General features: G+C 36.0%; 2 protein-coding genes across 5 annotated transcripts in view; one reads left to right on the top strand and one right to left on the bottom strand.

Moving 5' to 3' along the window:
• Nucleotides 1-16,902, top strand: part of THADA (THADA armadillo repeat containing) — a 210,315-nt gene that overhangs the window by 19,369 nt on the left and 174,044 nt on the right. The window lies entirely within an intron of this gene.
• PLEKHH2 (pleckstrin homology, MyTH4 and FERM domain containing H2) overlaps nucleotides 1-16,902 on the bottom strand; it is a 52,225-nt gene that overhangs the window by 14,761 nt on the left and 20,562 nt on the right. For all 4 annotated transcript variants that reach the window (XM_090135155.1, XM_031594830.2, XM_090135156.1 and 1 more), the window contains exons 6-18: nucleotides 15,915-15,996; nucleotides 15,248-15,430; nucleotides 12,782-13,770; nucleotides 11,694-11,769; nucleotides 11,039-11,133; nucleotides 10,299-10,443; nucleotides 8,053-8,189; nucleotides 6,747-6,857; nucleotides 6,558-6,644; nucleotides 5,893-6,051; nucleotides 5,150-5,230; nucleotides 2,062-2,241; nucleotides 1,152-1,260 (exon numbers count right to left, since the gene is read on the bottom strand). In XM_090135155.1, coding sequence (XP_089991281.1) covers nucleotides 1,152-1,260; nucleotides 2,062-2,241; nucleotides 5,150-5,230; nucleotides 5,893-6,051; nucleotides 6,558-6,644; nucleotides 6,747-6,857; nucleotides 8,053-8,189; nucleotides 10,299-10,443; nucleotides 11,039-11,133; nucleotides 11,694-11,769; nucleotides 12,782-13,770; nucleotides 15,248-15,430; nucleotides 15,915-15,996 — 2,434 coding nt within the window. The remainder of the gene's footprint in view (nucleotides 1-1,151; nucleotides 1,261-2,061; nucleotides 2,242-5,149; nucleotides 5,231-5,892; nucleotides 6,052-6,557; nucleotides 6,645-6,746; nucleotides 6,858-8,052; nucleotides 8,190-10,298; nucleotides 10,444-11,038; nucleotides 11,134-11,693; nucleotides 11,770-12,781; nucleotides 13,771-15,247; nucleotides 15,431-15,914; nucleotides 15,997-16,902) is intronic.

Genomic DNA, 16,902 nt, shown 5'->3' with positions numbered 1-16,902 from the left:
TATGAATTTGCAAGACAAATCCTAAATTTGATGGCACAGAATGCAGGTCTGTCTGTGACTTCTGCTTGAACAGTCAGAATTTGAAAACCAACTTGCAGATCCAACAAGCACAAGGAAATATTATGCACTGCTTTTAAAATCTGAAGCAGAGTGGTGACATTCTGATTCTTCTGATCAATGTTAGCACTGTTTTCCCTTTGGAGTTGCTAATTTATCCACAGCAATTCAGGATGTGGCAGATAGCCACTCCTTTAGGAATTAGCGTAACATCAGTGTGAACTGCTCCCAGTGATGTTAAGATGCCGGAACCTTGCTCATAGCACAGGCATGTTGAAGGCTATTTCCCACAGAACAGACTTCTGTGTTCAGAAATGAAACAGTTGCCCTAGCTAATTGGAGTAGGCCAAAAGTGTGAATTCTGAAACTTCCATAAATAACACTGCATATTACGTATATTTAAGGAAAACTGTGTAATGAGGTCTATGCTCTTTTAGAAAACATGATTTTCGTGTAGCAAAAGAGATCAGCATTTTGAAATGCAGTTTCAAAATTTCTAGTAGTGTTTAAAACCCCAACTGCATCAAAGTGGGAGTTGAGCATCTGTTAAATTTTCTAAACTATTATCATCTGTTCTGCAAATACTAAATTTTGACCTGAAGTAGAAATTCCATTCCCAAGAGTTTCAGTCATTTATAGGAACAAGGCCTTGGCAGTTGTATTTTTTTTCTTGCATAGGGATAGTTCTGTTATTGATTTTATTAATGGTGTTTTAGATAACAGATTCAAAGCCCCATAGCTCCTCTTCAAAGGGTTCTACAGAGCAAGCTAGTGTCAGAGGTCCTGTTTCACAGAGCAGGTGGTTCTCATGGCATAGGAAAGAAAGTTAGCACAAAAGTAAGCCAAGCAAAAAAGTTAACTGACCTGCTTTGTGTAGACCAAAGAAATTGGGCACTATAAATAAGTGTTCATTAAAAGTTCCTCGAAGTATGTCTAAAACTATTTTTTGTGTGGTTTTCGTTAAAAAAGCAAAACAAAGCAAAACAAAAAAACCCACAACAAAACATTCTTCGTATAATCATTTCTAAATGCTTTAGTATTTTCTCGTTGTTAAGTATTACAAGATGAGTGTGTTGAAACAAAAATAAACTTACTGGTATCACCTTCCACATTTAATAATTTGCAAATAAGTTGTTCAAACTCAGACCCAACATTTACACTGGTACTTCCAGCTGCAACTGTCAGATGATAAAGCCACGTGTCCTAAAGTAGAAAAAGATGCAGCAACTCATTCATTCCATCAGATTTTTAAGAGCATTAAAGGAAAATGCACATAAAGTTTCACAGGAATTAAGTCAGAAATTGAATCCAGTTTGAAGCTTTGTTGGAAGGAGCTTTTTCACAAAGATTTTGGTCTCAGCTTCAAATGTTGCCATACTCTCCTTTTGAAGTCCCAAGGAGTTGACCTTCCTTTAATAGTTGCACTCATGGCCACTCTGTGTTGCAAGTATGAAGTATAGAAAATTGGACGGAGCAGTGTTCTGAATCCTTTTACCGTCAGAAATCATGCTTGTTTTTTCTTTCCTCATCAGAAAGATAAAAAGCTAAAGTGCCTTCTTATCACTGCCAGATCCTTCTAATGCAGGGAGTTAGATCAAAAAACAAATTGAGATCTATAAGACTGCTTAAGAACGATGCAGCAGTAATACTGTTTTTAACTGTATCTCTCACTTCTCTTACTGCAGTCTGTTAATCCAAGCAGTGAAAATGGGTAACCCAGTATCCCAGAACTTCTCAGGAAGATTTGCTAAAGTCTGTTCACAGGTTAGTGCAATGTGAGCAAAATTCTCCATTTACAGCATATTTGGTATTCTGCACCCATCAGTTCATGAAGGCAAGCCTGCGCATTTTGGTTATTTCAAAAGGGATTACCTATGATAGCACTTTAAAGACAAATTTGTGTACTGTGGATCCCTTTCCCCCTCCTCTTTAGGAATTGTTCATATCACAGCATCACAGTTATAGGCAAGTTACTGAAATGTAATAGAAAAGTCATTTCCTTACCTTCTCATGTTTGGATCCTATAAGAAGGTAAGTGGGTCCTTGATCTTTAGGGTGGATAACAACAGTGTAATGTGTTGATAACAAACTACGACCACTAGCTTCATAATCTTCATCAGAGTCACAGGATCTATCAACTTCTTCAACCTTAGCCTCAAAAAGCTTGATTTGACCAAGAGGAAACTAAAAGTCAATATTAGAAGTGGTTAGAAAGCAAATGTTTGCTTCAGTGCATATTCCACAAGCAGAAAAAAACCAACCCAAACATGACTACAATTAGTGTTCATTTATTTCTTTTTCATTTCTGTCAAGTAATGCCAGATAAATAAGCTGGTGCAGACAACAGAAACTGGATTATGTGAGCCAAAGTCTGAAATTGAGAAGTTTTTTAATTCCTTTCCAGGTCTGCCTCTTTATCTAGTTAAAGTAATAAATGTCTGTTAGGGCAAGAGAAGGAGGTTTTCAGAGTTTCCAGACCTGCTTCCAAGTAAAAATTCCTTGGGTAAAGCCTAGAGCCTTAATTATAGCTTTGTCATTTCAAAGGACAGCAGCATAGTGTTGGAGTACCTGTTTTATTCATATTATAAATTCAAAAGGTAAATATTTTATGTGACAGACTCTCATAGTCTGTTTCACTCTTCAGTCTGATAGACCAAAATTAGTTGTATATATAGTTATATAGAAAGTCATTCAAAAGGAAATTTTCCTACAAGTAATAACTTCATACTTAGCAGCGGCAGGAAGCCATAACAAACACAAAAGCATCTTCACAAGCAGGTGACAGGACTGGCAGAGGCTGACAGTCCTTACTGTTGATTTTATACAAAGTTTCCTCCCTTTCTGTTGCACCACTGCTCTTTCTCTAGCAGTTCAGAAATTGTGATGTTCAGAAGAATCTGGTATTTAATGTCATAGAGAAGGAGCCTTGATTATTGTTTCTCTTGGTTAGTAACGTTTTGTGATTTGTTGCAAAGAAAGAGACATTTCCCTTTGGTAAAATAATGGCTGGGCGTTTTATCTGTGACACATTCCTGTGTAAGCCTGAAGTGGCCTTAAAATATCAGTAACAGTGCACAGCAGATGAGATTGACTCAGCTTGTTAACAATATGCTTAGAAAATGCAAATGTAATCTTGGACAGTAGCTGGTGAGCTTGATTCAATCTCAAGTGGGTTTCATGAATAGTGATTTGATAGAGTAAGCAGTTAGTATAGTTACTTTGAAGAGAACATCATCTAGTAGTGGGTCATTAATCCAGTGCTCTCACCAGTAGTGACTGAAGATGCATGGTGTGATCTTTGTTTTCTTTGGTGCTTCATATGCATGCAACTTTATGAACAATGTAGAATCGTGAGATGCCATTTCACAAACAAATAGTCAAGACTGGTTTATTCACTAGCTTTAACTAAAATGCAGTTGGCTGATTTTTAAATTTGAATTCCATTTAGAAAGGAGGCCATTTAAAAGGGCTCCATTACCATATTAAACACTGCAGATTGTGTAATTTTTTTTTCTGCACACTCACATTCAGCTACAATGAATATGTTTCTAATTAGCAAATTGCTCAACATTAGAAATGAAGTAGCTCTGGGAAACTTTTCATACATAATTTTTTAAAAAGCATTCTACTTACAAAAGCTAAATTCTTGTTCTATTACAAGCTAGTGATTTAGTTTCAATTTTGCTTTCTAAGATGCAGCAAAACCAATGTGAGGCACATACTAACATGAAGCCAGCGAACTTTTTAGCCACTTTTCAAGAGTTTTATAAAGAATCAAAATCCTCATCAACATGCAAATTCATTTTAGCAGGGATTTCTTCATAAAAGAAAAACATTTAAAAAAAAAGTGTCTGTAAGATTAGCTACGGAGCAATACTCTAGTCATTGGATTCCCTAGCCCTGTATTATTACACTTTTACATGGTAATTTAAAAAAATATTCTGATGGATGTTTACTGCTGTCTTATTTATACAGAATAAGCTTTAGTAGAATGTTTAAAAATGAATGAAAAAGGAAAGGATAAAAAAGGATAGCTAGTTTTATGAGAGACTACTAATTACTGGGTAAAGCATGAATATTTGGATAGATTAGAAGTTACAAAATCAATTTTCTGTATTTTTTGAATTCTGCTAGGAATTTTGACAGCCCAGTGGAGCATTGACCTTTTCAGTCTTTCTGATAGATCTAGGTAGTAAGGGTATGAGTAAAATATTCATAACCTCAGGGACATTAAAAAGAATTCTTGTAGACTTTTCCAAAATCTTGTTCCTGATCCACTTCCATAAGGCTTTCTTTCTTAATGATATAATACAATGCCCTGAGAGAAAAAAGGACAAGTGAGATCTATGACTGGAAAGTCTCTTTTGTCCTGACTCAGCAGGTAATTATGGCAGCAAATCTTAGGGACTGACAACATTGAGAAGTATGAGTAGATAACTCAATGTCAGAAAGTCAGATATCATTGAAGTTAATCTAAAGCTGATTGGATCCCATTTCTTTCTTCCGTAAACAGTATTTTTAGTTGGCTTCAGAATTTAATCTTCCTTTTCTCTACCACCTCTGTTCCCGTCTATCCTGTCAGTTATGGACTATGAGCTCCTTTTCCTTTTCTGATGTCAATTTGGAAAGAATTTCCCCCCATCTCAGACATGAATCAGCACAGCTGCAAACTCTGCATCCTGCCATAGGCTTTTCTGCCTTTCTTGCAGAGAAGCACAATGGTATTGCAAAGAACAACATTTAGAAGTCAACGGAAAGATAAAAGGAACAATTGCAAACATATTTAAGAAGTCAGCTTCCAGAAGTAAAGGACAGCCTCAAGGCTAGCAAACAGGGAGACCAGAAATGTCAGATAGTCAGTGTCCCACTTTGGCTAAGGATAAGAAAATACAGGATGTATATCAGGTCCCATAGCAGAAGCAGACAAATGGATGTGCCCATAACACAGTCTGTTAGATAGAAACCTTCCCAGTTGAGAATCTGTAAAGTCTAAATGTCTGGTAATTAAGTGGTAATATGCTACATAGACAAATCTTATATTAATAAAACCTTAGTTTACCATCTTAGCTGTGGAAACAGGTAAGGGACCTACCTTATCTTCTTGATTACGGAAGTAATACAGAGTTTTTCCAACTAGGGTGCACCAAACTCTTTTGGAGTATCCATGTTTCACCTGAAATTACAGACCATTAAGTACAAGCATAGTCAGAAAAAATATAGTCTACATTTCACGGTCTCTGGACTTTGCTGATATTGCGAATGAATGACTTAGTTTAAATTACTCTCTGCCTTACTAAATAAATAATTAAAAATGTGTAGCTCTGTTAAAGGTATAAGATTTAAAGCATTAGATGCTTGGTCCAAAGCATGTAAAGCCAGAGTGAGTTTTTCATTTCATTAGGCCTATGGTAAGCTGAGGAAATGAAAGAACCGAAAGAGAAATATTTTTTTAATGTAGTGTTCTTATTATCTTGAAATAACATTTCTCAATGAATAATACTGAATAATGAGCATTCCACTGAGCTAAGTTAGGTCAGTTAACTACTGCAACTTATGTATTTGTCAAAGTACCATGTTAAACTAGGATACCTCTGGATTGCAGATGGAATACTCAACAACTTTTAGTGAATTAAAAAGACAAAAAAAAAAAAACAAAAAAAAAACCCTAACTAAATCTCAAACAACCAGAAGTAGGTGGGTTGGTAGTCCTGGATTGCTCACTCTGAAAAGTACTAGAAAAGCAACACATGCTTGCATCTATTTTATCGCAGTGCCATTTTTATCTAGATATTATTAATGAAATAAAGCACATTTGGAGAAGAAAAGCATTCTTACCTTTGTAAGCAATCCTTTCATGGTTGGCTTGATTTCAGGTTGTATAAAAAGTGGACTAGCAGCCTGTATTTTAAGAACATTCTGTAGTACTTTGATCCATTCTTCTAAGATGTTTGGAGAATCTGCAGTCAGGTAGTATGTTCGTTTTTCTGTGGTAAGCTATGAAGTAGCAGAACAGACTTGAGCTTTAAGAACATTGTGTTTCACCCCACGGTCTGGGGGTTTTAACATATACTACCCAATGTAGCCTCACAACTTTGGGATGTTATTTCTCCCAAAGTATTTTTCTTTAAAAAAAGGTTCAATGGCCAGGCAGACCAGGCAGAGCCATGATTTCTGAGACTTCTGAAAGATTTTAGGACAGTAGAATTGAGAAAACGTAATTCTCTAATTTCAGACAAAAAACTCAACCCTAATATCTGGTCCCAAGACCACTCTGTTTTAATGCATCTCATAGGTAAGAATTTTTGGCAATACAGACAACACTACACTCAGGCATCTCTATCCTTACTTTCTATAACTGAAATATTTTTTAGGATTCAAGTGAAGAACGCTAATTAATTCCGAGTCCACATGTGGACTTCCAGTGCAACAGAGATTGGGATGTTTTGGCAATGCAAGAAATAAGGCCCAAAAAAAGAAACAAAAAAGAGAAAAGCAGGCACCTGGATTGTTTGTTTCCCATCACCTCTTTCAATGTGGCTAGATGCATTTAGCTCAATTTGACCTTGAGGCTTTCTAATTACATCACTCTGTATGGAAGGAATGGAAAAAATATATTTTAAATTTATCAATAAATAGCAATAATTAAATATAGAACTCAGCAAATTAGTAACACTTATTTGTGTACTTACTGGAGATTTGTAGTATAGTAATTCGCCTCCTTTAAGCACAAACCACCGTCGTTTCCAAGTCTTCACTTTACCACTCATTTTTAACAGATAGCCAGATTTTTCCAAAGGTTCCTGTTTATTTAGAAGTTGGATAAAAAGTAGCTAAGTACTTATACTATACTATTATATTATATATATTATATTATACTATATAATATTTCTATATCCCCCAGAGAAACTGTAAATATACACACAGACATTTTAATAATGTAAAAGTATGCTAAAAAAGAAAAAGTATTTTATGAGATCTTTGTTCCAACGACAACATTTTTATGAGCATCAATGAAGAACAATGCCATTCATATGGGATAACTAATTAATATCCCTACTTACAGTTATAGTACATGAAGGAGAGTAAGTGATTTGCCCAGAACTATACAAGGGAATGAAAAACATAATGATTCCTGATTTAACTCTCATTATTTATGTTAAACAATGAACAAATTAATATTATTTAATACATTTTTTTTTTACCCCAAAACTTTTGGGACTGATCTACAGAGCAGATAGAAGGCAGTATAACTCAGAGCATAATGCAGAGTATAATTCTGTGTGTACACCAGTAGAAGAAGAGTTCACAGTTTTGCTCAGTGAAGAAAGTTTAAAATGAATTATTTTCATCATCAGTCAGTCAATCCACTTGTATGCCAGACACCAACTACTAACACAGGTCATTAAAAAACTTGCTGAGAAGAACAATACGAACAATACCCTGTAATTCCTTGGTTTCTTTGATTTATCATTCCATGCTGCTTTACTTAGAATTTCTCTAGTTTGCCTGAAGTCATTTTCCCAGTATGAGGAAGCCATAGAAACAGATTACTGCACAAGGATTTCGACTAATGCCTCCAGCTACTTCAAATAATAATTTTAAGCAGATTTTATCATCTTGTATGCAACCTGATGCCAGACCTGGTTCCAAGAAAGAAACACGGAATTGCTTGGGCTGGGAGGGACCTTGAAGTTCCAACTGCCCTGCCATGGGCAGGACACCCCCTCTAGGTCAGATTGTAGTAAACATCTGAAGTGCTTTGACTTGTCTTATGGAGTTGTTTACCTACTTCCATTCATGACATAGAGAGCTCAGAATAACTGTCCACTTTGTTTCAGTTATTATGATTTTACATGGTTAACATCTCTGATCAATTTTAGCATTTGTACTCATAAGGCAGTCTGTGAATCGGCAAGACCGAATACGGGGATTTGGTAGCATTCTTTGAATGCAGATTTACACAGGTAAATTTCTTTACAGATCCTCAGTACTTACATTTTTTCCATTATCACTAGATGAGGAAGAGGTTTTAGGAAGTTTCTGCTCTGGCTCTGAATAGTCTGTGTCTACTGAATATGCATCAGGTGGAATAGCGTAGTCGCTGTCTGAGGTCACAGAAGACAGAGACACACCTGAGATAAAAGAGAGATGTTTCTCTGTATTATTTATTATGCAACAAACAAATGAGAACATAATATGCCTGCAGAAAGAATATCTGAGTAGGGTCTGCAGGCAAACAAAATTATCAGCATAAATCCAAACAAATGCAAGATCTTTAGTTAAATAAACTTACTTTCCCTATTTTTTCCTAGTATCTAGTTTTGCCATGCAAGAGCCTGGGCACTAAAAAGCTAAGCTCAAGATCTGCTCTATGTTGAAGCTGTACATGGCTGTCTCTGTTTTGTAGTTAGATTGTGTTTTACATGGAAATTTTCTGAGAATCTGAATTTCACATTTCAGGATATTTTATTTTTATTTTTTAAGTTTATTAGCTTTCATCCTGGAAAAAAAAAAAAAAAGCACCCTGTTATCAATTCTAGTGAATCAGCAATAAGAACTAAAACTACTCCAGAGCACGTTCTTTTGTGAAGCATTATCTTCTGACCAGTGTGCTACTCTGAAAGATTAGTCTGCAAGATGGAAATGTAGACGCTTTGCTTCCTTTGTTTCCAAACTTACTTGCTGATTTTATTTAAAAAGTGCCTTTCTCAGTTATTGTTTTGGCCTGCCACCTTGGCTTTCAGGTTGGTTGTCCTCTTCTCATGTAAGATCTCTAATAATATAGCAAGATAATTATGCTCTTAGTCAAATTTTGGCCACATTGTTTGTTTGTTTTGTGAACTCAGTAGAGATACACATGCTTTGTGATTCAGAAAGCATTCCGTGCTTGAAGTAGTGCAATTGCTAGTTCTGGAGAAGAAAGCATGAGCAAAGGGAATAGTTTCATTTTACAGATGCAGATGTAAGCTATGGGTGAAACCTTAGCTAAGCTCCTATTGTGCAAATGTGAGATGAGATTCATCTGCAGCTACTGCATTGGTTTTTGCTCACCAACATAGAACTGCTAAGATGCAGAAACTATGGGTTCTTTTCACACTAGTGTAGCAAAACTGTAACTAAAAAACTGGAGCACAGATAGGCCCTTCTTTTCAGTTGACTTTACATAAAAAACGAGACTTGCAGGAGAAATCTGTTGAAGGAGAAGACTCAGGCTGGGAAGGTTGCATAACCTGCCCTGAGAAAGCTGGACAGGAGAGCTCTGAAGGGTGAGGAAGGTTGTTTCACATGCACAGAGCAGCAAGCAGACCTGGGAAATGAATCAGCCTCAAGGCCACACGTGGCTGACACTGAAACATTTCTAGTGCACCAGCATATGTATCTGTCTGCTCAAGTGTGATATAAGCAGAGCTCTTAATTCCTGGGCTTTTAACATGTATAACAGGCACAACTGAATAATGCTGCTTTCCATTTCTCTAAGGAATATATAATGGAGGATCTTAATACATGGTCTCACTAGGATCTTAGATTGTTACCTACCTTGCTTCACCCAGTGAAGAAATCCTCAGAGAGATAATACTGATACAGTTACCCAGTGAGGAAGCACTGTATCTTTGTATGTAGCAAAGCATGTTATTTTCATTTCAGAGATGGAAAACACACTTACCTACCCCTATGAAATTTGCTTTGCACGCAAGGACACTGCTGGATTCAAGTGTTTTAACTAAATCCTTGAAACAGGACCTTAAAACAGTCACTAAAGAAAAGGAAAGTCCTTCACTGCATGAGATGATAGAAGCAAATACTCTGCTGAGAGAACTTCTACACCTGCTTTCTGATTACATTATACTGTTATGTTATTTTATAAAAAGGAGCATGTATTTTTTGCTGCTAGCAGTTACTGTTTTCTAGGTCTTTTGATTTACACGCCATTAAAGGTCGTAGGAAGTTGCTGACGTAACAAAATATAAATTGAAAGGGGCAGATGTTTTAAATGTTAAAATCACTTTTCCCTCACGACAAGGCTAGCTCGTAGGTTAGTGCCTTAAGCAGCCATCTATGATAATAGCAATAAATAGGAGCTACCCTGAACTGTCCTTTCTCTTGCTTGATAGTTAAGATGAAAGTCTTGATTTAAGACGTCTGTGCTGTTGAATGAAGAAATCAGTTTCTAAAAGCATAATGCAAACTGCCCAACTTTCTGAGCTTTCAAGGAGTTCCATGTTCTTACGTTTTTTGCCTACCTCGTTTCATAGCCCGAGGGCTACCTGGTCCACTTCTGCATCGAGAATCAGACTCAGAAGTCCTTGAGCTGGACCGAGAACTTTCTTCTTCCTCTGATCCTGATGACTCATCTATAAATGGGCTGTTGCTTATTTGAGTTGCTTTCTGCAGAAATTAACACAGCATTTTTTGATATCTTGTGTAAAAGCTATCAGTAAATTCTTCATACTGCTGGCTTTACGACATTCAATACTGCTCTTGCTTAGGCTGTGAGTTTTGGCACACAAGTATAAACACAGAGCTGAATTCCTTCTGCCCTCAACTACTCCCACACTTTAAAACTCATGTAGGCTCAAAGCATGGGTCTTTCCAAATCACAAAGAGCTGCCAGAAAATAAACAATGCTGTGATTAGTTACTGCTGGCTATCTGCATATAAACAGCTTTGGCACTGATACAAAGACATTTCTATACACACACGCACACACACCATGTGGCTCTGTTCAATAATTAACAAGCCCTTGGGAAAAGAAAAATCATCAAGGAACTTTAGAAAAGCTGACCTGGGTTGGTAGAATTTTATAAGCAGCAAAATTTTTTTTTCCAGCTATTTGACATTTCCATTATTTATGAAGTTCTGTAGTCAATAACCATGATCTTATGACACATTTGGCATGGTAGCACCAAATGTGAAAAGTTCTTGATAGTGTTTTAATGCCCAATGGTATTTTAAAATGTTCTTTAAACATCAATACAGTTACCCCTTTCAAAGTGGTGTAGACAGGAGTTGTCATGTTCTTATATATTAGAGATGTATATGATCCAGATATGGAGTATGAAGTTAGTGAAGCAGCACCTAAACAAGAAACATGTTATATAAATGCACCAAGTTACCCCTCAATTTATCAAATTCTCACATTATCTTTTGCATTGTACAGCTCTGCTATAAAAAGTGAACTAATTCCTCATTTGTTGTGGATGTAAAATTTACAGTTATTTAAAATTTATGATGGTCTTAAGGAGTATCAGTAAATCATATACAACACTATTTAACACGATTTAAATTGAAAGTATAATCCTTCAATCGTGGTACCTGGTATAGAACCTTTAAAATGAAAAGAAGGCAAATAAAACTGGCATTCAGTAAGTACAAATTGTGGGCAGTATTGGTGATAGGTGGGCGGTTAGCCTAGATGATCTTAGAGGTCATTTCTAACCTTAATTCAGCACAAAGTCAAGAAGCAAGCTAATAGGAGTGGAAGACAGTGTAAAGATAGTGATTTTCTAGTTTTTTTACAACAGATAATCCTAATAAAAATATATTGAATAAACGTGGAACATTTGGTCCTTTCTTATAAAAATAATCATAAGAAGAAAGTTTTTCTTCATGAGACAATGAGCAATAAAACAACTTACTTTTGTTAAGGGATTCTGTGGTGAAAGCTTCAGACATCCGTAAACCAGATTTGGCTACAGCATAAATTCTGCTTTCCTAACATAAAAGCAGAATGGATTTGATGGTAGACAATTAAAACACAACAATTGCTTTTCTTTTGCTTAGCCTCCCCATAGACTCCTACTCTTTGTATTAGTAGAAACGTGATAATATTGCATATGAGGCCATTGATGAAGTGGTGTCATTGGTAGCAGCTGAAAAATGTATCCTTGTTTTATGTACCATAGTCATTGTATCCATAGTCTGATTTACCCTTCTTTCACACAACGGTTGCCCCATACAGGTAACTTATTTAAAAAAAATATCCTATTACTGGGGGCCAAAGTGCCAATAGCAAAAGTATTTTTTAATGGAAAATTGCATGTTAAGAACAGAGAAATTCCATTATAGAGGGAACATTTCAACAATTTTGTTTTAAAAACCCACAGTATGAAAATCTGCAATGAAAAAATATGCACTAAAATATTTCTATAGAGAAGCTGTTTCTTCAACACAATTATTCACCTCTGAATAATTAAAATGAACTACAGAATAAGTGAGTCTAGATGGAGCTTATTTGGGATTTTGAGTCAGAAATATTAATATCCATTTTAATTTTCTGATTGATGGCTTTGAAGTTTTTCTTGGAAAAAATGATCAGTAGCTTCCATAAGCTATAGTCGTAGTCAGTCAACTTACTGTCTAGATTGTTAGGGGTACAATGGTCATAGTAACAACACTGACAGCAGCACTTACACACTCTGTTGATATTCAAATAAACAAACACATTCACAAGCATTATCTTGTTAGATGTACACTGAAATACATTTATAACTGAGCTGTGACAGGAAAAAAAAAGTCTTATCTATAAAAATACTGACTGTTTTTCAAAGGCTGTGCTTCAAACCAAACTTGCTTCTGGGTTTGTTGTCTTAACTTCAGTTATGGTAAGGCTCTGTTTTGTCATCCAACAAGCAAGCAGGAAAATTATAGTCAACAGAAGTCATAGAAGAGAAGCATGAAGTGAATTAGCTTCACTGGTAGGAAAAGTGTCAAGCATTACACTTACCCAGGAAGGAAATCGATGTAATGGTGGAGTTGGAGGTTTGTTGCTAGCAACCTTTTTTGTCACATCACAGGGTTCCTGGGCTTCAGTATCTTCTGCTTCAGTACAGTCATAGGTAAACACTGCTTCATCACAGGCAATCTCCATTTTCTCTAAAATAACTGTGTCTTCTCCATCCACCTGATCAATGTCTGTTTCCTGAGGTCTCCATGGCCGTATCATGCTTATTGCGTTTCTATTTCTACCGAACATTCTATCAGAACTCAGCTGAGGCTGGCTTAAATATTTTTTTGCCAATGATGAATTTATACTAAACACATTAGGAGTTCGTAACTTTGGCGGTGGCAAATTTGAGGGAGAATCTGATGATGTTATGCATTGGGAGCCTGTAGAAGTTGCTCGGATTGGGTGTTTGTGTGCAAGAGCAGGGGTTAAAATTGGACTTGGGGTATTTGCCTCACTGGATGAGGATGAATAATCTAGCCTCTGAGACTGAAATTTCTTATTCAGTTCATCTGAAGAACTGTCTAGGTCTTTCTTCTTACTTGTGAAGTCAGAGTTGCACCTTCCACCTGGATTGTTCTGAGCTTTTCTTTGGGACCCTTGCTGCCAGGAGTACAGCTTTTTGTGCTGAGTCCTCTGAACACCCAAACTCTCTTCTTCAAATAGAGAACTACTGTCATCAGACGCTGTCAAATACGTTTCACTCCCCACTCTACTGTACCTCGCATTCTCTTCGGATGTGTGGCTGGAGAGGGTGGATGCACACCTGGATTTCAGTCCTTTGTTATCTCCTCCATCCTCATCTGAGCTCCAGTCACTCCCAGTAGTGCAGGAGTTTTTTGACATGTCACTGTCTACATCTTTGGATGAATGGCTTGTTCGCACATTCTTGCTCTGCTCTGATCCTGAGGAACTTTGTTGCAATGATTTCTGACCTTTATTGCTCTCATGTGCAGAACCAGCAGAGGTAGTTTCCAGGATATCCTTCTCTAGAAGACAAATACAAGGAGCAGAAGAAAATTACTTTAACAAACTTGACTGCTGAAGGGCTTTGTTGTTATGTCTGCAAATAGTAAATAGGTAATAATTTTAAATAACTAAGCACATTTAATTTTTTTCAATATTGTAAATAATAGATCTTAGGGAAAATATTATAATGAGCTTTGAATGCAACTGAATAATATTTACCAAGAAACTGGAACAGACATTACTCAGAGTTCTAGCCAAGCTAAAAGTGGCAATACATGTACGGATGAGCAGAGTAGAGCCAAATGTTAAAGTAGACCAGATATGTATGAAAATAATAATAATTTTTTAAAAATAAACAAGCAAGAAAGGCAAAACAAAGATTTAAGAGGGCATAAACATTTAGCTGCTTTTTAAAAATCTGAAGAGAATTGGAGTACAAGATGATAGAAAAGATTTTCATTAATAAATCAAATATTCTGACATACCTGCAGTGTTTATATACAGAATTTTCTTCTGCTAGCAATTACTGTATTCTCAGTAAAGAATGCTTAAGAGTTACTCATAAAAAATGTTTAGGGAAAGACACCACGTTAAAGACAGCTTTGCTTGTGCTGTTCATTTTTACCTGATTTTGCACGAGACAGCTAAAGCTCAAAGCATGTCAATGAGGCCTGTGTGCCCTCCCTGAGTTAAAACAGGTGCTAAAGCTAGGACTTTTCTATAAAGGTACCTAGAAAAGTTAATAATGTTAAACAGCTGTATGAAGTTAAAGTGGATTGAATATGAATTTTATAATAGTCCAGGTGAAATTAATGAAGTCACTAAAATTGATCAATTTCCCTCTCATCAAGCCTAAGGTTTTACTCCTTATTCCTTCCTTTGAAAAAATCTTTCTTACTTCAATTTCATCATCTATAAAAATGAGTACATACATATTCATGTTTACAATGAGCTTGGTATCATGTAAGTAGACAAAATACTAAGAGGATCTGATTTTCCATAGAAATCAACTTGTAATTTTGGATCTCATGACTAATTGTTGAGAAGATTGTGAGTGTGAGTGCTGTGGGACCTCAATGACAGACCACATTAGGAGTGATAGCCTTCTTACCAGACTTCTCATTGATTAGGAAAAGCAATAAGCAGCAATGGATTTGCTTATGCTTGTAATAACATAACAGCACTTTATAAGACTTCAGGGGCTGCTGGGGATATTGTACAAATTGATGAGGAAACTTTTTCCTTCTTAGGATAGGAAAGAACTCCACATGCTACTGTGCAGCAATGGAGTACAACATTGGCCACTGAGTGCTGTGAAGCAAAGCGATAGCATTACTGAGACTCTCATGCTCAAAAGGATTTCTTCCTAATAGGAGAGAGTGGCACTGAAGAGGGAGGGAGTACTGCTACATGCTTGGTAAATGGCTGTACACGCTTGTTGATTTTACTTTTCCAAGTGTGTTAGAATAAAATGACAGAATATGGGTGACTAAATACCTAGCGTGTTTTTGCTTTCAGTGTAGTCCAGTTCTTTTGATGAAGACTTGCTTATTTCTTCAAATTTAGGAGATGGCTGAGGACTTCTTGCTCTGTTTGAAAAGCATCCAAAAGTCAAACCGCTTAGTCGCTGACATTCTCCAGGTTTTTGTGTTGAAGTAACAGATTTCTTGCCTGTAGCTTCTAAACAACAGCAATTCAGAAATTCTTTGTTAATAGGTTTGGGATCACTGCAGGCAAATGTAATAATTACAAAAACATAATCAGAATTCTGATTCCCAGCTTAGCACTTACTGGAAAAACAGTTACAGATTGACATTCAGCAATCTTTTAACAGTGTTAAGATCGCCTACCCTATGAAGAAAGGAAAGCAAAGATCTGACAAAAGTCCTATGAAATCTTACTGCTCGCAAAGCCTCTTAAATAACACAAAAATATCCATTCACTCAGCAAATAACAGTTGTGCTTTGCTTGCATGTCTTTTTAGGAAAAAATAAATTATTGCTTGCCAAACACTTGTATATACAGTCACTATGATGTCAGATAATTAATAATAAAATCTTTGTGATTTTATGGAAGATTTTAATTATATGGAGACACAAATTAATGAAGTATAGTAAGACATATGCTGCATATAGAGAAATTAAAAATAAACTTGTACATTTACCTTGCAGTTTAGATTGTACTGTTTTCATCTCTTTGATTTGCTTTTGGTTGATCAAGCGAAGGTTCTGATTTTCCACCTCTAACTAAAAGCACACAAATTTAATCTCATCCATTGGTGAAACATTTTTTAAGTTATTACATCACTTAAGATTTGCACTGCATTTCTGCTTTCTTAAGGGGAAACTATTTCAAATACTGATCTCCAATCTGCTGCTTCCCTTAATGCCAGTCTATACGTGTTTGTTGTTTTTTTTTCTGGACAATGAAATTCCCTGCAATGATGATTTGAATAACTGTGTTTACTCTGTTAAAAGCATTGCTAAAACCAAGAAAAACCTAGACTGCTTTAAAAAGCCCATACAGTTAAGAAAAAATCTGCATTGTCATGTTTCATTAAAGCAGAGGACTAGAATTATGTCTGATGCCATTTGGCAAATCCAAGAGAAAGCAGAAGACTTAAAGGCAATTATGGTGCTGAAATCTCCTGCCATCCTGCAGCAAGGATTAGAAAAAACAGCTACCAAGATATTTACATAGAGCAGAATCTCTACAGGAAGAAAAAGACCCTACCAAGCCACTGCCATAGCCACTACTAGGAAGGAAGAGACATTGGTTTAAGCCTCTGTTCTGAATTAGGAAAAGAGAAGATTTGAATCTGGGTGTCCAATACCACAGATAAGGGAGCCATCAATTCCACTTTCCAGAGAGGTAACACCTTGCCACTGCTGTGGGAAATTACCTTGAGATTCTAAGTAAAGAGTTACATCATTTGTCCAAACTATTTTGAGATCATTTTAACTGAACTTAATTGTATTTATATTAGATGATTTTAAAAACTCCCCTTGCAGACTAATTTTAAATGTTATTTCTAATTTCCAACTTAAAAAATAATTTAATTGCTTTTTAACTGGAGTAAACATAGTTTCCAGTTAACAATAGAGTAAGGCTTTAATGATTATAGGCAGTTTAAAATTCTATGAATGCAAATG

This window comes from Phasianus colchicus, chromosome 2 (genome assembly GCF_987193195.1).
Source record: "Phasianus colchicus chromosome 2, bPhaCol1.hap1.1, whole genome shotgun sequence".
Taxonomy (NCBI): domain Eukaryota; kingdom Metazoa; phylum Chordata; class Aves; order Galliformes; family Phasianidae; genus Phasianus; species Phasianus colchicus.
The sequence above is the reverse complement of the archived record's forward strand: the minus strand, read 5'-3'. Positions and strand labels throughout refer to the sequence as shown.